Consider the following 22,358-nt stretch of genomic DNA (forward strand, 5'->3'; position numbering starts at 1 on the left):
TAGGGCGTCCTGTGGGCATCGAAGGAGCCTCTTAAGCCTTCAGGGCACAGAAACACCCTAAGATGTTTCTTTTCCTCTTCCATCTTAGGAAGGCCCCTCTGCCTGCCCTGCAGAACAGCTTGGAGGGGTAGGAACTGAGCAGGCAGCCCAGAAGAGAAAGAAGCTAGTAATCCAGGGCCTGAAGGAAGCCATGGAGCTCCAAAGCTTTGAAAGAGATCTTGGAGGTGGCTTTAAGGGATGTCCGGAAGCTATAGGAGAGGAAGGAGCGGTGGCTGTGTTTCCTGTGTCTATCACCGCATATCTGTCATGACAGCGTGCACAGCACCCAGGAAAAGGACCACCCTGGGGCTGGGAGTCCCCTGTGCCTGAGTGAGGCTAAGAGTAGCCCAGCCCCAGACAGAGAAATGCTCACCGAGAAGTGCGATTGTCAACCAGCCCAGGAGCCCATGAACTTCACTTAAATAATGTTTCCAGGAGAGTTCGTGATAAGAAAATATTTATTTACATTTGCCACCGAAGTTCCCTGGAGGTCCAGAGCCACCAGGTAGGGCTGGGAAGGTCCCCCTGACTCTGTCCTGAATCTGGGCCATTACTGGGACTTTAAGAGCTGGAGGGGCAGCTGATCTTCCTCTGAGGCAGTGTCCTCCTCTACTTGGGAGGCTGGGGCAGGATTCTTCAAGGTGCCTGTAAATAGGACGGAGAGCACTGTGTCTTGGCCCTTGGGCTGTATCCCCAGGAGGACAAACAGGAGGCGGCCACAGTCATGAAAGCACATACTCTGTGTACAGCGGGTAATCCCAAAGTCCCCAACAATCCCTCTCTCTACCTCCCCCTTCCATAAGCATTTCCTGAACTCCTCCCAGAAGTTCAACGTTCCTTGAGGTAGAAACCAGGACACCTGAGACTTGCTGAAGAGCTGGAGGGAAGTGAGAAGTAGGTGTTCAGGGAGCTCTGAGGGAACCCAAGCTGTAAGGAAGGCAGCAGATTTGGACACCCAGAGGAGCGGAAATGACACTCCCACAGAGAGCCAGGGAAAGCAAAGAACAGGGAGCACCATGGAGGGACCGGCTGTTGCATGGAGGGAGATGTTGGAAATGGGCGGGATTATAGCATTGGATCTTCACCTCCACACTGAGGAGTGAGTCCTTCCTGGCAGTGGGAGGCGAGGAGTGTGGGCCTCGTGTGGTTTCTGTCTGCCTCAGAGAGAGAAGCCCAGAGCAGAAAGACTTGTCTAAAGGAGAGGGTGCAGCCCTGAGCCCAGCAGTGGTGCAGAAGGGAGAGAAATGAGGGGTCGGGGCAGAGGGGTGAGTGGCTGCCTGGGAGGGGGACATTGAACAGAGATCTTCAAGGCCTCCTGACTGAGTGAGGAGGTGTGGGATTGTACACACACTTCCTGGTAGGATAACCCCACAGCCGTTCCTATCAGGAATTTCCAGTTGGAAGCCCCAGCTGGCGATGGTATGGGATTGGGGTGTGGAATTCTTGGGGCAAGATGAGGGGCAAGGTGACTTTCAGAGTCTCAGCATTAAAGTGACAGAGTGGGGGTGCCTGGGTGGCTCAGTGGGTTAAAGCCTCTGCCTTCAGCTCATGTCATGATCCCAGCGTCCTGGGATTGAGCCCCACATGGGGCTCTCTGCTCAGTGGGGAACCTGCTTCCCTTCTTCTCTTTCTGCCTGTCTCTCTGCCTACTTGTGATCTCTCTCTGTCAAATAAATACATAAAATCTTTAAAAAAAAAAAAAGTGACAGAGTGGCAGGACTCAGGGGAAGGGAGACAAAAAGAGGCAGGCAGAAAACCTGTGGGTGTCTGAGGGCCATCATCACCTGGTCACCAGGGACCCAGGAGCCTGGAAGACCAGCAGGCTTTAGAGCCAGAGTCTGGAGGAGTACCCCCTACACAGGGGTCAGAGGTGATGCAGGTGCTGTTGTGGGGAGGGTTTGAAGTGGGAGCTACTGATGATTCCAGAAAGGACATACTGTGGAGAAAATTAAGCCTCAGAACATGCCTCAGGGTAGAGACAGGAGGGGCTGTCCCCACACTAGAATGGACAGGACGCAGTCCACGACAGTGGGGAAAAGCATCAGAAGTGATTTCTCAGGACTGTGGGGGCTGGGAGCTCCTGTAGCCGGGGAAAGCTGGGGATCAACAGGACTGGCCTATCAGTGGGGGCTCAGGGAGATGACCCCGAAGCTTCGGGATAGGTAGGGGGCCCTCTCTAACCTCCTGTCCAGCTCGGTCCCCAGGCTCAGCCCAGGGCTGGCGCTGGAGGGCCCGCTGAATAGGGCCAGAGGCCGATGGTGTGGGCAGGATTAGGGCTGGAGAGGGGAAGCACCAACAGCTTCAGAGTGTCTCCCAGGTGACTGCCTGAAACAGGCCAGTAAGGAGGAGGGAGTGGAGAAGAAAGGTGGGAAGTGCTTCTTAGTGGGGCAAGCCTTGGACACGGGGGAGGTCCTGGCCTAGACTCTCCAGGGCTGTGTGGCCAAGCAGACTCTCTCTGTCTCTCTCTCTCCAGGGCAGGACTCCGGCCACCGCCGCTACTCACCAGGGACGGCTGGCCCTGACGGCTCCTCACAAAGGGACGGCAGTGTCTGTTCCCACGAGGCCCAGTTCACCTCCTCCACCCTGAGGGCCACAGAGCAGCTTTGAGGCTCCTGGAAGCCACCTGTGCCACATGCTCCACCCCAGGAGAGGGGCGAGCGGAGACACAGGGTAGACACAGGGACTGGGAGGAGGATGGGCTGTGGCCACCCCTTCTCCCCAGACACTGAGCCACCCACCATCCCGCTGTGCATTTGCCACCAGGCTCTCTCTCCCGTGGAAGACTTTGTTTTCCGTGGGAGGGTTGTCGCTTCTGTGACAGAGCAGACCAGCGGGGCGAAGGCTAGTATGCGGTAACCTGAGGGTCCCTCTGACTTCCTGGCCTCCTAACTGTTCCCCATTTCAGGCCACGGAGTAGGTCAGGAACAGCCAGAGAGGGGACAGGCGGTAAGTGGCAGGCCTGGGCCTATGAGATCCAGCATCCCTGACCTTGCCTGCCTGGGGCAGAATGTCTGGTGCTCCTAGGCCCTGCCTTTCCCACCAGCCCTGACTCCTGGCAGCTGTCCCCTGGCTTTTAAGAGCGTACAGCTGAAGAAAAATAAAAGAGAGAGTAAGGCTGGGGGCGCCAGTCAGAAGAGCATGTGACTCTTGATGTCCCAGTCATGAGTTCGAGCCCCACATTGGGTACAGAGATTACTAAATAAAAAAATTTTAAAAAGAGTAAGGCTGGGGGTACCTGGGTGACTCAGTGGGTTAAGCCTCTGCCTTTGGCTCAGGTCTTGATCTCAGGGTCCTGGGATCGAGCCCCACATTAGGCTCTCTGCTCGGCAGGGGGGCCTGCTTCCCCCCCTCTCTCTGCCTGCCTCTCTGCCTACTTGTGACCTCTGTCTGTCAAATTAAAAAAAATAAATAAATAAAGAGTAAGGCTGGCCTGCCCCACAGCAGCCTCCCTCCCTCACCTGAAGCACCAGCGCTCATCGGGGCTGCCATCCGGCCTGGTGCCAACAGTCAGCTTCACACCGGCCCGCTGCTTCTTCCTCCTGCACCACCAGTAGCCATTCTCCATCTCCAGGACGGAGATGGCTTTCTGCGGACAAAGGACACATGAGACAGTAGCCAGGAGCATACCTCACAGCACTTGACAGTATAACCCAGGGTCTGCTACACAGGTGGATACGAGTCTAGCTCCAACATTTGATTACCTGAGGGATGGAAGCCCCCTCAGGACCCCCTCCCCCAATCTCAATTTCCCCACTTGCAGGTGGACGGGTGTCGATAAGTCAGCCCATAATGTGTGCTCAACAATGACTTGGAGAGTTACAGATTCCAGAATTCCACACCACGAGGTGCAGGGACCTGTCTGCTCTGCCCACACAGAGCCTGCCCCCTGGCATGGGAGGGAATTAGGTAGGGCATGGAACTTGCGCGTGAGGACGCTGGCTCAGAGAAGTAAGGGGCTTGCCCAAGGTCGACGGTGAATCGGTGAGAGTCCAGCTTCCCAGCAAGGCTCTCAGAGCACCAACTGCCCGCCCCCACCCCTACCCTTCTCTGGAGAAGAAGCAGCTACTGCTTTCAAGGTAGGTGGATGTCACACCAGCCCCAGCTTCAGGGACCTCTGCACCCCGACTCCCGCAGACTGGCCCGTCCCAGGACTGCACGTCCTGCCTCACCCACCAAGGCGACCCCACCAACCGTATAAGAAACACAGAAGGTGAGCTACATGAGGGCAAAGGTTCAATCTCGTTCTCTGCCGTGTGGTTCGCACCTAGAACCGAGCCGAGCCTCACGGTAGGCTCTCGGGAAGTCCTTGATCATGATCAAGATCACGATCCTGATTAACATACGGAGCCCCCACTAGGTGCCAGGCACCATCCCAAGGGCTCTAGATCTGTGAGCTTTCTCGATCCTCACAACAGCCCCCGGAAGGAAAGCGTGGGTGAGGGGGGCCCAGACTGCAGGCCGTGGGGGAGGGGAGCCACCCTCAGCACCTGCAGCTTCCAGATGCTCCAGCTGTCGGAGGCGACACTGTTGACGGTCTCGCTCATGAGGGCGATGAGCATGTTGAGCAGCAGGATGTAGGTCAGCAGCACGTAGGCCAGCAGCAGCAGGAGCACGACCCCGCGGAAGCGCAGCTGGTCCTGGAAGGCCAGCTCACCCATGCCGATCGTAAACTTGAACAGCTCCAAGGAAGCGTCCAGGATGCCGCCGTATGGGGTGGAGCTGCCCTCCTCCTCTGTCCCTCCTGCCCCAGACTGTGCTGCTGCCTCCGTGACATTGGGGCCCCTGGGGCCCCTGGGGTCCTGGGCTTCCCGGCTCAGGCTCACCAGGGCTGCAGGAGGGAGGAAGGAGGGATCCTCAGCCTGGGGAGGCCGGGGGCAGTCTCCAGGGCATACGGACCGGGCAAGGGCTGGGCAGGGGCTAGAGGGGCGCCTTTACCTACAGCAAAGCCGAAAAGGAAGACTAAATAGACGAGCAGGAAGCGGAGCAGGTCCCGCAGGATGACCTAGAACACACAAGTGCATCCAGGAGCCGGGGCGGGGGGGGGCGGGGGGGGCCGTCAGGCCCGACCCCTGACCCCTGCCTCGGCCCACATCACCCACACACACAAAGGTGTGCATACACGAGGCCTCGAGGAGCCACATGGAGTAGACCAGTCTTTAAAGAAACCTAATCGGGGGGTTCCTGGGTGGCTCAGTGGGTTAAGCCTCTGCCTTTGGCTCCGGTCCACGATCTCAGGGTCCTGGGATCAAGCCCCGAATCGGGCTTTCTGCTCAGCAGGGAGCCTGCTTCCCCCTGTCTCTCTGGCTGCCTCTCTGCCTACTTGTGCACGCTCTCTCTCTCTGTGTGTCAAATAAATAAATAAATAATCTTTTTTTTTTTTTTAAAGATTTTATTTATTTATTTGACAGAACAAGATCACAAGTAGGCAGAGAGGCAGGCAGAGAGAGAGAGGAGGAAGCAGGCTCCCTGCCGAGCAGAGAGCCGGATGCGGGACCAATCCCAGGACCCTGAGATCATGACCTGAGCTGAAGGCAGAGGCTTAACCCACTGAGCCACCCAGGCGCCCAATAAATAAATAATCTTAAAAAAAGAAAGAAAGAAAGAAAGAAATCTATCTAATCAGGGGTGCCTGGGCGGCTCAGTCAGTTAGGTGTCCAACTCTGGATTTCATCTCAGGGTCATGAGATCGAGCCCCCGGTCTGCTTAAGATTCTCTCTCTCCCTCTGCCCCCTCCCCCTCAGTGTCTCTCTCAAAAAAATCCCCAAAACCATAGAGCAATGTGTAATCTTCTCATCTGTCTCTCTGAATGTTTTCACTTCCCCTACCACAATGTGCCCTGCAGCAGGAATGATGAGTTGCCCATTTTGTTAGCGACCAAAGGAGCATATTCCAATGCTTTAGAACAGGGCCCGGCCCACAGGACACACTTCCCAAACTTTTGCTGATTACGTAAATGGATGCAGAAAAGTCCACGGGCCCAGATGTTCCAGGACACAGGCATGCAGACGAGCTCCTGTGCACCGTGTCTGCGCCTGGGCTGTGCAAAGATGCACGTCCTCCCTGGGGGTCACATGTCTACTTACCCGTGCAGAGTTCTGACCCCTGAGGGCAGGTGCCTGCACACTCATGCTCCGGCTTGCACTCCGAGAGCGCCTGGCCAGGTGAGCCGTAGAGGAGGGCACCTGTCCACTGAAGCCCAGAGGAGCCCTGCTGGAGGGGTGCCCAGCTTTGTCTGCTCAGGCTACTCCGGGGCCACCCCGGTCTCTCACCTTCTGGATCATGACACTGTAGATGCCCGTGTGTTGCAAGCCACGTGTATAGTAAAGCAGGTTGAGCCAGCCCAGCACCAGTGAGGACACAAGCAGGGGCAGGTACCACTCCACGGCCAGGAAGCACAGCACCTGGGACAGCACCGTGAGCAGGGCCTGGACCAGGCTGTGCAGGGACAGAATCTGGGTCAGTTTGCAGGCTGACCCCTGGCTAGGCTCCCCCTGACCCCCACTGGCCAGCGCTGACCACCGCTGCCTCTCCCCCCACCTCCTGATAGATGGGAAGGCCTCCGTCTGTCTGGGACCGGACCCCATCAGGTGCAGAGCAAGTGCTCAGTACGGGGAACTCTCAGGGATGGGAGGGGAGCGGGAGGGCACTGGAGTCCCAGGCCAGACAGCCTGCGCTTTGGTCCTGGGCCCCTAGCACTCCCTGATGCTGGGTCCCCTCCTCTCAAGCCAGCCTGGAGCCCTTCTGCCTCTCCAGGGCCTGAGACAGGGGAGGGGAGGGAAGGCCCACGTACAACAGCAGCTCAAAGTAGCTGTCCACAAAGGAGATCCAGATGAAGAGACGGCGCCTCCAGAAATACCACAGCTGTGGGAAAAGGGGCACAGGGGGTGTGAAGTTTGCTCCCCAGGCCACTGAGCACCGAGCAGCCCTGCTGCCCCATTGGGGGGCCTTAGCCTGGGCTCCCCACTGTGCCCCCAGCCTGCGAGCCTGGTTCTGTGACCTCAGGGGCTCAAGCAGCCTCTTGGACTCTGGGGGTTGTGGAACTCATGAGTCCTGCTGATAGCTGAGAGAGCTTTGAAGCCTGTTTCCAGAACGCCCCGCCCCCCCAGACTCCCAGACAATGCCAGGGGCCTCTGAGCTCCCCATGGATCCTGATGAAGAACTTACTCACTACTCCTGGTGAGGGGAACAGCTCCCTCTCCTCTCCTCCCCTGGTCTCACAGGGACCCTCCTAGATACCAGCCCATCTGGATCTGGTCCCCAAGTTCTGCCCACTCTGAGGCTCAGTTTCTCCTCAAAAGGCCCTGCTGGGGGAGTCGACCTGAGCCTGCCTGCCCCATCCTATCTGTGGTTCCCATGTGAGGAAGGAATGGCCCAGCTAAGGGACCTAGGGGCGGGGGCTTCCAGCTCCGTTCTTTGGGGAGCAGAGTTGGCAGGGCCTGAGGAATCACAGAGGCCATGTGCAGAAAGCACAGCAGGGAGCTGCCAGCCCCAGAACCCGAGGCCCTCAGCTGCCCTGAGGCTGGTGGGGGCCCGGACTGGGTAGAGGATTCGGTTTCTGTGGTTTTCAGGGAATGAAGGGATTGTGGTTAACTCCCTGGAAGGCCCCTCCTAGTGGGATTTTACATTTGCTTCTGGGTGGTCCGGGAGCCCATAGAGTTGCGGAGTCATGGGGTGGGGGCCCGGTGGTGGTGGTGGTGGTGGTGAATGGGAAGAGCCCTCACCTGGCCCGCGAGGATGTAGATGCCCCCAAGCAGAATCAGGATGTGGCCCAGCAGCAGCAGGGAGTCTCCAGCAGTCACTTCCCGGGGGAAGAAGGCCTGCAGAGGAGACAGTCTGGTAGGACCTGGGGCCTGGAGTCCCCTGCCAACAGGGAGACTCTCAGCTGAGGGCCGGATCTGAGCACAAGCTGTGGAGAGACCACGCAGAGCAGCACAAGGAGCACAGGTTCAGCGGCAGGACCCCCACCCCTACCCCGGATTCTAGCCTGTCACAGAGACACACTGACATGGTTGGTTTTGAGGGTGGGGTCTGGCGCCAGACTGCCCAGGTTCAAATCCCAGCCCCCGCACTTAATAGCCTGTGTGACCCTGGGTAAGTTACTTCACCTCTCTGTGCATCCCTTCCCTCAACTATAAACTGGAGATGGTAACAGCTGCCACCTCAGAGGGTTGTTGTGAGCAATGATTAAGTCAGTTAACGCAAGTCACTTCCTTAGAATACCGTCTCCCATATGGCGAGCCCTGGGCCAGTATCCTTGTTTTCCCCACGGTGCGGGCTTCCGTACCGTTATCCGCTGAGGCCGAGCTCAGGCTTATCACTCAAGCCGTCACAGCCTCGGTGGGAGGATCTGCAGACGGGTCTAGCCACCCCACCCTCCACCATCATCCTCCAGGGTCGCTCCCAGGAGGCTTCCCCCAGAATGTGCCCCTCCCGGGCCTTGCCTTCTCCAGGGCCGGCTGGTGGTAGGCAACTAAGGTGAAGAGGACCGTGTAGATCAAGTAACACAGGAAGTTGAAGAAGAATTTGGGGATTAGCAGATCCCACTTCGCCTGCAACAGCTTGTTCAGTGGCTCTAAAATCACCATTCGGTGCCGGTCCTGGGAATGGGAATGCAAGAGCAAGGGTCAGGCTCAGGTCAGGCTCAATGTAAGGGCTGAGGGAAATGTAGGGGGGGTGGGGGCGCAAATGAGCCCTCCCCACCGACATCCACCCCACCCACATGGCTGTGGATTGACCGAGCGCCTCATCCTCCAGCCCCAAGCAGGGACCAGTCAACATGCTGCCTGTGGTTTCCCCCTGGCCCCCAGCCTGTTCCGCAGGTCAGGTGGGACTGGGGTGTGGAAGGAGCATGGGCTGGGGGGGCCACATCCACAGGGCAGCTTTGGTCCCGCGGGCAGCGCTGACGTGTGGACCTTGCAGGGAGCTGGGCCAGATCCCCTTACGCACACCTCTGCCCCCCTGGGCTCACCGGGCTTCTGCAATGAAAGGCGATGATCTCCAGCACTGAGTTCTCCTCCCAGCTGTCCACAGAGGCCAGGTCATACAATGACACCCGGACTGGCCCATAGCACCACTCTGTAAACTTGCGGGAAAGTGACTGGCACGGCTCTGGGAACTCCCGCTGCAAGATGTGCCTGAAAATCTGCAGTGGGGGTGGGGGCACATGAGCTTGGCCTGCATGGCTACCTCCTAGCACTGACCTTGGGTAGGGAGAAGGGGTGGCTGGGAAACACTCAGCACCCCGCAGAGCTGCCCCCCACCTGCAGAGCTGCACGCAGACACACGCACACACCCGGACACACGGGTCCTTGTGCGTATGACTGCTCACACATCCCACATGCTCAGCCACGATGTAAACACTCCCGTCCACTCACATATGTCCAGGTCTCAGGGAACCTGGCTCTTCCTTCCCCACTCCTGTCCCGAGGCCTCTTTCCTGGACTCCCTACTGGCAGAGGGACCACCAGCCCAGGGCTCCTGGAGGCCCCCTGAGATCTGAGCTACACAGATGTGTACACTTCTGTGGTCAGAGCTCAGAGCTTTCAACATACTAGAAAGCATCCCTAAGTCGAACAGGTTAAGAAGGAATTTGGTTTTGGCATGCCTGACTGAGTCAGTTGGTGAAGCATGTGGCCTTTGATCTCAGGGTCATGAGTTTGAGGCCCATGCTGGGTGTAGCGATTACTTAAAAAAGAAGAAGCCAGGGGCGCATGGGTGGCTCAGTGGGTTAAAGCCTCTGCCTTCGGCCCAGGTCATGATCCCGGGACCCTGGGATCGAACCCCGCATCGGGCTCTCTGCTCAGTGCAGAGCCTGCTTCTCTCTCTCTCTCTCTCTCTCTCTGCCTGCCTCTCTGCTACTTGTGTTCTCTGTCAAATAAATAAAATATTAAAAAAAAAAAAAAAAAGAAGAAGAAGCCAGGCACCTCAATGGCTCAGTCGGCTGGACGTCTGAGTTTGGCTCAAGTGATGATCTCAGGGTCCTGGGATTGAGTCCCGCATCAAGCTCCCTGTTCAACAAGGAGTCTGCTTCTCCCTTTCCCTCTGCCCCTCCCCCTTGCTCATTTTCTCTTTCTCAAATAAATAAAAATATTTTAAAAAAAGAGAGATAGAAAAGCAACTTGGTTTTACAAATGAGGAATGGGGAAAGGAAAGGCCACCCAGCCATGCCTCTGGACAACAAAGGGAGGTTCCCTTTGGAACCCAGGTTCCCCAGGAACCTTGGGGAATAAAATAGTAAAACTTCCATTTATGTTTTTTTAATCTTAACCCTTAAAAAGGCCTGTGTTTGAAGCATGGGGCCCTGTGTAAAAGGAACAGGTTGCCCACCTTGAAGCCCCGCTGATAATTAGGCTCAGACAACCTACTGGTTGTCATTTGAAAAAAAAGTAGAGCTGAGTCATGCTTCCTTTTTGTACCAAAATAACTTCCAGACAAATCAGTTTTAGGCATTAAAAATAAAATTGCAAAGTCTGGAGGAAAATATGGATACAGAATATATATGTATACGGACACACACAAGCTTTTATATATATACATGTATATATGTGTGTATATATATATATATATATATACACACACACACACAGAGCCTTATAGAAGGTATTAAACAGTACCAAAACCAAGGAATTTTAAAGGAGAAGATAATTGGAATTGTGTATATATAGGAAAATGTAAAAATTCTGCAGGGCAAAAATCTCAAAAGAAATGCTTTTATGGGGCACCTGGGTGGCTCAGTCGGTTGAGCAGCTGCCTTCTGCTCAGGTCATGATCCCAGTGTCCTGGGATCGAGTCCCACATCAGGCTCCCAGCTCCATGGGGAGTCTGCTTCGCTCTCTGACCTTCTCCTCGCTCATTCTCTCTCTCTCTCTCACTGTCTCTCTCTCTCAAATAAATAAAATAAAATCTTAAAAAAAAAAAAAGGAATCTGCTTGAGATTCTCTCTCTCCCTCTGCCCCTCCCCACTGCTCTCTTTTTCTTAAATAAATAAATCTTTAAAAAAAAAAAAAAAAGAAATGTTTTTACTAACAAACCAGGAGAAACATTTGCAGCTGTTATAGAAAACAAAATACTAATGCATTCATTATAAAGGACACTTATCAATCAATATGAAGAAAACCTAATAGCAAATCTAATCACACAAGAGGCAAAGAATATCAAAAAACTGTCTCCTCATCGAGAAACCCAAATGACTTAAAAATCCCAGTGTTTTACAATGTAATTTATCAGTCCAGTAGTTCATATATAATTCATCAATAAACACACATATATTAGAGGTGTGTGTTGAACATGTTCTTAATACCAGGAGAGTTAAATCAAAAAGTGGGGACCCTGGGGTGCCTGGATGGTTCAGTTGGTTAAATGTCTGCCTTCGGTTCAGGTCATGATCTCAGGGTCCCGGGATCGAGCCCCGTGTGGGGTTCCCTGCTTAGCAGGGAGTCGGCTTCTCCCTCTTCCTCTTGTGTGCATTGTCTCCCTCTCTCAAATAAATCAATCAAATTTAAAAAAAAAAGTGGGGAGACCAGTGATCTATGTAGAAGACCACTCCTGGCTCTTTCTGCAGAAAATTCAGAATAAGTCCTGTTGCTTCCTGGAAAGGTGTGGAAGGAATGGGGACTAGCTAGGTACTCACCTCGATTTTGCCCTCCTTGGCGGCCAGCTTCAGGGGCGTGAGTCCCTGCAGATTGGGGATGTCCTCGAGCTGCACTGTGGGGCAGAGGTGGGCCCCCTCACGGAGAAGCCTGTCATACATGTCGATCACCAGGGCGCTGTTCTCGGTTGAGTTGTCTGCGATCATCACCAAGGCGTGCAGCACCGTGTTGCCGAGGGAGTCTGTCGCCTGCAGGCTGGCGGGCTGATGCTCGTTTTTTAGCAGGTAGGTCACCACCTCCCACTGGTTGGTGCACGCGGCCAGGGAGAGTGGCAGCTCGCCTGCGGGCCAAGGGGGGGAAGCTTGAGCCTCAGGCCTCCCAGCTTCCACCTGTCTACTCCTCATGCTCCTAGGACAGAAGGCCAGACCTCCTTCAGGAGAGACAGCCATCCACAGGAGAGGAGGGAACGCTGCCTTGGGATCCTGGGCCCTCCCAGGTCTGTACAATGAGGGAAGACGGTCCCAGGCACCGTGGAGGGCAGCTGTGCCTTTTCCACTGGTGAAGGTGGCCCTGTCCAGTTCTTGACCCAAGGGAGTGGCGACCATAACTCTTTACCATCTAAAGGAACAGAACATGGAGAGCCTAGGTGGTGCAGTCGGCTGAGCTTTTGGCTCAGGTGGTGATCTCAGGGTCGTGAGATCGAGCCTCAGGCCGGGCTCCACATTCACTGCGCAGTGTGCTAAAGACTCTCTCTCCCTCTCTTTTTGCCGCTCCCCCGCCATGCTCACTTGCTCAATCTCTCTAAAATGAATAAATCTTTAAAGAATTAAAATACAGGACACCTGGGTGGCTCAGCTGTTGGGTGGCTGCCTTCCGCTCAGGTCATGATCCCAGAGTCCTGGAATCGAGTCCTGCATTAGGCTCCCAGCTCCATGGAGAGTTTGCTTCTCCCTCTGACCTTCTACCCTCTCATGCTCTCTCAAATAAAAATAAGTAAAATCTTTAAAAATAAAATAAAATAACCCTGTCTGGTCAGGTTTCCCACACACCAGTTCTGCCAGCCCCTTCCCCTCCCCCTGGTCTGGGTGTGGATGTGTGGGGAACTTCCTTGCTAAAACATCTCCTAAGACAAACTGCTTTTGCAGCAGCAGTCCAGTGATTAGGGGTCAGTCCTTGGGGTCAGACAGATCTGGGTTGAAGGGCCAGCTCTGACACACATTACCCAGGTGACCTTGGACATAGCCTTAATCACCTCTGCCCCTCAATTTATCCAAGAAAGTCTCCTCACCAAAGTAGAAGCAAGTCCCCTGGCTCTTTTTCTGGAAGAAGTGGCCACAGGCCCGGGCATGTACATTGGCCCCATTCTCCACCAAGAGCTGCACACACTGCAGGCTCCTCTTCTCGATGGCAATGTGCAGGGCACTGTGGCCTCGGTAGTACTCATCCGTGCATTGGGCGTTGACCAGGGGCTGGGGATTGCCAGAGTCCCTGTCGATCTGGAGCAAGGGCAGGATGCAGGCGTTGGCTCCATCCCGAAGGTTCAACACGGCCTTCATCAGGCACGTCTTGCCCGTGGAGCCCTCTGTGGGAGAAGGAGAGGGGAAGGGGCACCAGGGTGCTCAGGTGGGGAGTCACTGGGCTGCCCACGAGCCTGCACAGCGATCCCACGCAGGAGGATAAAAAAAGATTGCCACACAGGGCTGGTGGAACCAGAGTCATGCTGTAGGGTTAGTAAGTCTTGAGCCAACAGATATACAATAGAGGGCGCCTGGGTGGCTCAGTCGTTAAGCAGCTGCCTTCGGCTCAGGTCATGATCCCAACCAGGGTGGTGGGATCAAGCCCTGCTTCAGGCTCCCTGCTCAGCAGGAAACCTGCTTCTCCCTCTCCCACTCCCCCTGCTTGTGCTCCTTCTCTCACTGTCTTTCTCTGTCTGTCAAATAAATAAAGAAAATCTTTAAAAATAAATAAATAAATAAAATACCGACAGATATAACTTGATTTCTGCCTCAAAGATAAGTTTCTAAGACATAATTTGTTGTACGTGCAACACGGTCTACACAAGACCATTCAGAGCAATGTTAGGTGGCTCTACCCCTTAATGGCTCTGTCTCCTTGGGCAGGTCACACGGCCTTTCTTAACCTCAGTTTTCCTGGCTGTAAAATGGGACTATTCCAGGGTTGTTCTAAGGGCCCAACCTTATATATAGAATTTTTAGCACCCAGAGGGCCTGGCACAGAGTATGTGGAGGCCAAAAACGACACACAACCTTAAATGGCCATCATTAAGGAATTCATTAACTAAACTGTGGCAAATGTACACAATGGAAACCTCTGTGGTTGAAAAAGTGACTGACTTAGAGGTCTGTGTACTGAAGTAGAAATTAGGAGAGGTAGCATATGGCACGACCCATCACGTAAGTATGTACCTAATATATTTAAACACTTTGAAAAGATAGACATCAAATCATTAACGTGGATCCAGGATGTCCTTCTCTTTTACCCTCAACTTTATACATGCCATTACTACCTGAATCTTCTAGAATACACAAATCTTGTTTTTCTAACCAGACCAAATGATCAAGATACTTTGATCTGGGGCAAAAAATGTTCTGAGATGGGTCAAGTGTATGGTATGTGTATTACACCTCAACAACGCTGTTATACAAAAAGAAAAGAAAAAGAAAACAAGGTACCACGGAAGCCTGTGAGTATCCATTTGGCCAATGAAATGGGCTGAGGACGGCAAAGGTAGGCCAGGAGCCCGTGGGGTGGGTGGACATGGGAGGCACAGCCATGACCAAAACGAGGCTTTCAGGCTGGAGGGTTGCTGAGAACTGCCCCTTGGCTCTTGACCAAGGCCAAGGCCAACCCGTCTGCCAAGTCTCAGCACAGCGGTCAGGGTGCAGGGGCTCTGGCCCGCAGGGCAGACCTACCTGTGTACTCTGGGTCGGTGAGGTACTTGCTGGTCCGGGACAGGTACTCTGGTAACCCAGCCAGATCCTTGGGGACACCCCGGGCAACCGTGCTGAAGAGCCGATCACGGTCAAAGCGGTTTGGGTCCGGCTGGCTGTGGGGATATGACTTGTGTCCGATGCTATGGAAGAACCATAGCCCCCTCGGGAAGCCCCCATTCCGGGGAGCCCTTTCATGGAGTCCTGTGTGCACCTTGCAGGCTCATGAGCCCGGGGGAACCTTTCTGAGGAGCTCTTCCTCCCAGGGCAGACCAAGGACTCGCTGAGAGGCCCGAAAAAGGGAGACGGGCCTGTCCGTCTGTCTGGGGCACTAACCCCCAGCACCCCCATGACTCCAGGCAGAGCAAATGGAGTCTGGTCTCAGTATCAGGTGCTTATAATTTGGTTGGCTTGATGATTTCACAACAGGCTCCTGATCCCAGAGGGAAGATTTCAGCACAGGAATGTGTCATGCCCTTGACCTGGAATCCGGGTCGGGATGGGACCACATGTGCAGAACTGGGGCTCACATGGAGGGCAAGGCGTGTCTAACTAACTCCAGACCCTGACTGCTAACCTCCAGGCAGAGTCTAGGCTAGGCAGACAGAGGTTTCTCAGAGACATGGGGGCCCAGCGCTGAAACCTATCAGATGCTCGCCAGAGTTTGACTGAGAAGCCACATTTTGGGGAAATGCTATAACTCTTTAGCATTTAGAAGTTTCTGGTGACAGGGAAGGGGAAGGAGCGGGGGACCCCTCCTAGGGATGCCCCCCATACTGGGGGCTCCTGGAACCATGGTCAGCAGATATGAAGGGACAAACAAAGGTGGGGGGCTCTCTGATTCCCTGAAGAGTCTCAGGTCCTGGCTTTACCAAGGAAGGCTTTGGTGACTCTGATGAATGGGGGATTGTTGGGCTCAGTCATGTGTTAAAGCTATAGCTGTGTGACTGAGAGAACCAGGCCCTGTCTCCTCCACAGCAGGAAGTTGGGTGTCCGCCTGGCCTGGCCAGACACACCCTCATCTCCCCAGCAGGCCACGTGGCTACACCATGACTGAGAGGGCCGTGCGGGTGACTAGGGAGCCCTATGGGCAGTCCGGCTGGGGTAATTGGCCATTTGGACAAAACATTTCCTGTCACAGGGTGGCATCACCGTCTTGGGGTAGGGCAGCCCAGCGAGAGCACAGACTGGGCAGTGCGGGGCCTATTCTGCCTGTCAGGGAGGCTCCCCAGCTCCCAGAAGCCTCATGCACATCCTCTCCTGGACTGGTCTGAATCTGACCATGGCCTTCCAACACCAGTGATATGGTGGGGGGGGCAGTGGTCTCGGGGTTGGGCAGCCAAGGGCTGGTGCCCCATTTCAGGCATAAGGATGGAGGAAGGGGCTTTCCTGATGGGGTCCTGCCTTGTCAGCCTCATGCATCGGATTTCACACTGAGGGGGGAGACTGGGCAAACCACACACATACCCGAAGGGGCACTGGGGCTGGGCCAGGCCACCAAATCTGACTCAGGGTCTTCCACTGGAGGTGAGTGCCCCCCGCCCCAAGTCCCACCCCCTTTTGCTGCCTCACCTGACACCTGCTGGTTTGCGGTACTTGAGGTTCACTTTGATCTGAGGGGAGGACTTCCGGTCCTCCCCCTGGAAAGGCGACTCCATGGGGGGTGGCCCAACCCCATGGCCATGCTTTTCTCTGTCTGCCTCACCACCATCTTCTTGGTCTCCATCCCATGTCTGGAGCCTGAATGCCGGAGGGCTGGAGGGCGAGGCCATCCTAGGGCGAGGAGGCTGCTCTGTCTGGCTCAAACCTTGGTGACAGAGCTGTCAGAAGCTCCTTCTTCTTCCCAGCCTGGGTAGGGGTAGGAGGTCCAGCTGAGGCCTGCAAAAAGAGAAGTTTAGAAGCTGAGTCCAAGTAGATCCACCCACCAAGTCAGCCCAGTGGGACAGGGAATGAGCTGTGAGGGAGGCAGGCAGAGGGTGAGGAGAGAGGAGGTCCCTGGTGTGAGCTTGGAACATGGGAAGTACAGGGACCCAACAGGTCTGCCTGTTGACGCAGTCCCACGGGAAGGGTTGAGATTGTCCCTGACTGTCCCTCTGGGACTTCCTGGGATCTGAGAGATCACAGCTGCTGATCCAGGAAAACAAACTCTCGAGTTCACAGCATGAACCTTTCTCTACATCACATCTTGTCTAGAGGCCGATACTCACAGCAGATAAGAGTGCTGTTGTAGGCTAGAGGCGGGTCATTCAACCTCTTGCCACAGAAACGGTTGGAAAACCAGTCTACTAAACCTCTTATTTTGCTACCAGGACAACTAAGGCTCGGAAAGGGGAAGTGACTTTCTCAAGGTGGTCAGCTGTTGGCAGACCCTGGTCCAAAACCACAGACAGCACGCTACCATGACTTCTTCAGTTCTCAGTATCTCTTGGGGCCCATCCCTGTTTTCAGTCTGACTCATCTCTGAAGACATCAGATGCCACCCCTCTCTGTGCTTTTGGGTCTGTGGGGGCTTCAGAGTGGGGAGGGAGACCCCTCGCTGGAGGCCCAAGCTCCCCCTGACAGACAAGCCCACCTCAGGTCCTAGATGGGGCTCAGGGCTTTGGCATCTCTTCGGAAACCATAGTCCCCACCGCATGGCAAGGCGTGGGGCCCCAGTGCAGGGTGCGGTTAGGGGGAAGACTATGTGCCCACCGGTGGGTAGGAACAGGAAGAAGGAATAAGAGCGAGCAGTGAGGTGGGGGACAGCTGGGTGGCAGAAGGGGGCAGGGAGCAGAGAAGAGCATGGGAAAGGAAAAGAAAGGCCAGAAGTAGAGAGGGTGGATGGTGGCAGGGCTTCGGCTGTGTCCCGTCCAGCTTCAGGCTCCCACAGCCCTCAGGGACCTGGAGGTGGGGGTGGGGGAGGCATTTTCCCACAGAAGCTGGGGAGGCTGGGATCTGGCTGACTGCCTCCACATGCAGGGTTTTGTTGTTGTTGTTAATTAGTTTGGTTTTGGTTTTTTACTTCAATGTGAGCCACCATCTTTCTGTCCAATCTGGCGCATCCTCCCCAAGCCACACACCGTTTAGGTGGCCTGTGTCCCTAGCCATCTCCCCCGCCCCCCAGTCTGCCTCCCCCGAGGCCCCCCAGCTCACCATTGCCAAGCATCAGCAGCAACAACTACCTGTTCAGCCCCCGCCCCCATCCTGGGGGCCTGACCCTCACAGGGCGGAAGGAAGGGGTCCGGCAGTCCAGGTGGAAGCCGGACCCCCTCGAAGACCCTGGCTCGGGGCTGAAGAAGCAGGGAGCCCCCGCCCTCGGGCTTTGCTGCCCTGATCAGTCACTGTCGGGTCAAGGTCGTCTCCTCCCCAGATGTGCAGGGATCGCCCACCGACTTACCCGGCAGGGCGGCCGAGGCTAGGGCGCGGCGTCCGGGGCCGCGGACAGCTGGGATCCCGGGCCTCCGGGGCTGCAGGGGCTGCTGGAGGAAGTGAAGCCGGGAGGGCGGCGGAACCTGACAGCCCGGAGCCGCAGCACCTCCCCAAGTCTGCTCTGAGCTCCGCCAGCGGACTGCGGTCTCAGGGTCTCGGGGTCTCCGCACCCTCAGCCCACCCGGCCCGCCGGCATGGTGTGGGGTAGGGGGATCTCTCCCGGGTCGGGATAGGAGGGCCATCAGTGAGTGACCATTTGGACCACTGGCCACACCCTGCTCTCGGGAGACACGCCCCGCCTCCCCACCCCCACTGTCTAGCCAAGGAGGGCTCCGGTGGGGGTGGGGCAACAAGAGGCAACCCTTGGGTGCTGGGGCCTTGCCTCCGGTGGGATCCGGCATGGAGTGGGGGGTTCTTGCCCCCACGGTGCTGACGTCTACCTCCTTCCGCGCCCTACCACAGGGCTTCCAGAGGCCATGTGGCTCAGACTGGGAACTGGTGGAACCCATCACTGGGCGGGTAGAACGAATGCGGACGGGCCCCGGGGACAGGAGAGACGCAGCCCAGCACACGACCCTGGGAATGCACGCCACCCAACCAACTTGCAGTTTGCGGGGATTTTCCCACCTGCCGGGGCTTTCCCCCAGCCCCTCAGCCGGGTGGGGGGTGGGGGCCTGTCAGTGGCACACTTCCTTTCGAGACAGGCGCTTCCAGCACCAACCAGCAGGGGGCGACAGGGAAGCCTCCAGGTAACGCCGAAATCATAACTCCGGGCCACGCCCTGGTAGGGAGGAATTCCACACTAGGGTTTAGGAACTCAGTCACCCTCCAAGGAGACCGAGGACACCTTCCTCTTCCCAGCTTCCTAAAATCCAGTCCCCTCCCCAAACCTACCAAATTGTCTCTTTCTCTGCCTGACCGAAACAACTATTACCTCTGCCAGGGGAGGCTGCAGCCATCCCCCAGCTGGTGTCTCTGCTTCACACCAACCCTACCCTTGTACTCCATTCTCCCTACAGCAACTGGAAGGATCTCTGGATCTTTGGTAAACCTGATCACCCCCACTCCCTTGCTTAATCTCACCTCCCACCCCCAACCCATTGCTTCCCCTGGGCTTCAAATAAAATGCAAACTCTACACCATAACCCTGTGCAGTCTAGATGTTTTTCTCCACCTTCATCTCTCATTGCAACCCTGTCTTGCAGGTTAAACGCTAGACCTGCGCTGTCCAATTGGGTAGTCACTAACCATAGGGGCTATTTAAATGTAAATCAATTATAATGAAACAAAATTAAACATCTAGTTCTCCAGTCATGGCAGCCACATTTTGATTGCTCAATAGTCACATGTGGTTACTGGCTACCATATTGGACCGCACAGATATAGAACTTCTCCATCATTGCAGAGAATTCCAGTAAATACGTGGCTCTAGACATTGGAACACATTTCAGTCTCTCCAGTATGCCATGCCCCTTTCTGTTGCCTCCAAGCCTTGCACAAGTTGGTGCACCTGCCAGGAACAACCCTCCCTGCCCATCCCCCCCCCCCAAAACACTGTCCTTGTTCTAGCCAACTCCTACTCATCTGTTGTCTCTCCATTTAAACATCGGTTCCTCTGGGTAGCCTTTCCTAGACCCTGGACCAGGTTGGGGGGCCCCATTATGTGCTCTCATGACACTTAGTACTTCTCTGATCATAATTCACTATCCATTATTGTTAACATCTGTCTGGCTTCGCCTTTAACAATAACAGATGCCTACTAAGTGCTCAGCACGGGCCAGACACTGTGCCTAGTGCTTTACGTGCAACTCCCAGAGCAACCATATTTCACAGACTGGCAAACTGAGACTGGGCAGGGTTAGGCACCTTGTCCAAAGCCAGAGGACTGGGATGAGACAAAGCAAGGTTTGAAATCCAGGGCCACACGCTTATGCACCAAGCTCTACAACAGACAAAGTTTTGCTTTTTTTTTTTTTTTTCTCTTTTCTCCATGTCCTCAGGACCCAGTAGCCTGCTTGTGCTCAAGAAGCCTTCCCCCCGCCCCAAGAAGGCTTTGAATGATTGGGTGGCTAATCACAACGCAGAGGAAATTACTGTGTTGGGGAAAAACTGAGGAGTGAGTGGATACACTCACTTCCTTCGGAGGCATCACCACATCAGGTGACCCTGACAACTGGGCTGAAAACCCCAGTTGCAAATGCAACTTCATAAAAAGTTCTCAGATCATCAGCCATCAGGGAAAGGCAAATAAAAACCACAATGAGGGGTGCCTGGGAGGTTCCATGGGTTAAAGCCTCTGCCTTCAGCTCAGGTTATGATCCCAGGGTCCTGGGATCGAGCCCCTGTATCGGGCTCTCTGCTCAGCGGGGAGCCTGCTTCCTCCTCTCTCTCTGCCTGCCTCTCCGCCTACTTGTGATCTCTCTCTCTCTGTCAAATAAATAAATAAAGTCTTAGAAAAAAAAAACCACAATGAGATAGATACCACTTCACACCCACTGGGATGGCTATCACCAAAAAACAGATAATAACAAGTGTTGGTAAGCATGTGGAGAAATTGGAATGCTCACACACTGTTGATGAACCATAAAATGGTGTAGCCACTTTGGAAAACAGCCTAGCTGTAATGTGAAAAATTAAACACACGGGGCACCTGGATGGCTCTGTTAGAAGAGCATGTGACTCTTGATCTCTGGGTCCTTAGTTTGAGCCCCACGTTAGGTGTAGAGATTATGAATAAAGAAATAAACTTCTAGTTACCAAACGACCCAGCTATTCCACTCATTCCCAGAGGAATGTAAATATATGTCCACACAAATACTCGTACACAAATGTTTACAGCAGTGTTATTCATAATGGCCAAGTGGAAACAACCCAAACATCCACCAATTAATGAATAGGTAAATAACATGTGGTCTGTGCATACAATAGAATATTATTCAGCCATGAAAAGGAATGAAGAATTTCACATGCTACAACATGGATACACCTTGAAAAAATCAGGCTAAGTGAAAGATGCCAGTCACAAAAAAATCTCATATTGCTTGATTCCGTTTATGTGAAACGTCTAGAATAGGGAAATCTATGGAGACAGGAGATAGATTAGTGGTTGATGAGGGCAACAGGACTTGGGGAATATGGGGAGCTGAAATGTACAGGGCTGGGGCTCCTGGGTGGTTCAGTGATTAAGCATCTGCCTTTGGCTCAGGCCACGAGCCCCAAGTCAGGATCCCTGCTCAGTGGGAAGCCTGCTTCTCCCTCTCCCACTCCCCCTGCTTGTGTTCCCTCTCTCGCTGTGTCTCTCTCTGTCAAATAAATAAATAAAATCTTTAAAAAATAGAAATAAAATGTACAGGGCTTCTTTTGGAGGAAATGAAAATGTCCTCAACTTGACTGTGATGACAGTGGCACACCCTGTAAATATACCAAAGACCATTGAATTGTACACTTTAAATTGGTGAACTGTACACACATTCTACCTTACAAAAAAAAACAAAAAGTCCTCTGAGCAGGAAAGAATGCCTGTGTTGTTTTTTTTTTTTTTTAAGATTTACTTTATTTATTTATTTGACAGACAGAGATCAGAAGTTGGCGAGAGGCAGGCAGAGAGAGAGGAGGAAGCAGGCTTCCCACAGAGCAGAGAGCCCGATGTGGGGCTCGATCCGAGGACCCTGGGATCATGACCCGAGCCGAAGGCAGCGGCCCATTCCACTGAGCCACCCAGGCGCCCCAATGCCTGTGTTTTTAGCAGAAAATGAATCAGGCAGAGAAGCACGTCTTCCTCAATTCCAAGGTTACTGGACTTCTATTTCAAGAAACTTGCCCATTCTAGTCTCCATGTAAGGAAAATCTCCTCTAAGTAAGTAAAAAATCTCTTTTACACCTCTGTGTTTCATTTCACACTTAGCTATTTTTTATAAAGGCATGTTTCTTTTATTTGAATTTATTTTCATAATCAATTTTAACCAAAACAAGAAAAAGGTCACAAAAATGTGCAACAAAGGTATCTTTTGGAGGAGGGAGTTAAGAATCAAGGATGGGGGACAACTGGCTGGCTCAGTCAGTAAACTTAGGATCCTGAGTTCAAGCCCCAGTTTGGGTGTAAAGCTTACAAAAAAAAAAAAAAAGGATCAAGAATGGGAAAGCAACTTCCTTTTCAATGTGTATCCTTTATACTATTTTATTTTTTTTCCATTGACTTTTAAAAAAATATGGAATCTCTTGTTGAGTTAAAGCAATCCAACTCACATATGCAAGATATGGCCAAACTCTGTGCATAATTAATGTAAATTCTAAAGAGAGGTGGGTGAGAGGGGTTCAGAGTCTGGAAGGTGGGAATTGTTCTGGCCTTAGAGGGAAGGAAGGGTAGGACTTG

At 54.0% G+C, this 22,358-nt stretch overlaps 1 protein-coding gene across 2 annotated transcripts; it reads right to left on the reverse strand.

Annotated features, from left to right (window-relative positions):
* Nucleotides 1-479: 479 nt before the first annotated feature.
* On the reverse strand, nt 480-18,398 carry TRPV2 (transient receptor potential cation channel subfamily V member 2). Of its 2 annotated transcripts, none has more exons than XM_044249173.1 (15): nt 17,955-18,398; nt 16,151-16,456; nt 14,561-14,694; nt 12,916-13,209; nt 11,669-11,967; nt 9,008-9,181; nt 8,481-8,636; nt 7,761-7,856; nt 6,830-6,900; nt 6,309-6,474; nt 4,975-5,041; nt 4,527-4,867; nt 3,498-3,625; nt 2,543-2,622; nt 480-684 (listed from the first exon to the last, which is right to left on the reverse strand). In XM_044249173.1, exons 2-15 carry the CDS (start codon nt 16,348-16,350, stop codon nt 590-592), a joined length of 2,301 nt encoding a protein of 766 aa, XP_044105108.1. In that variant the 5' UTR covers nt 16,351-16,456; nt 17,955-18,398; the 3' UTR covers nt 480-589. The 2 variants fall into 2 exon arrangements, with proteins under 2 accessions (XP_044105108.1, XP_044105109.1); XM_044249174.1 differs by lacking the exon at nt 17,955-18,398 and adding an exon at nt 16,786-16,861.
* Between the last annotated feature and the right edge of the window lie 3,960 nt (nt 18,399-22,358).

This window comes from Neovison vison, chromosome 5, assembly GCF_020171115.1.
Source record: "Neovison vison isolate M4711 chromosome 5, ASM_NN_V1, whole genome shotgun sequence".
Taxonomy (NCBI): Eukaryota; Metazoa; Chordata; class Mammalia; order Carnivora; family Mustelidae; genus Neogale; species Neogale vison.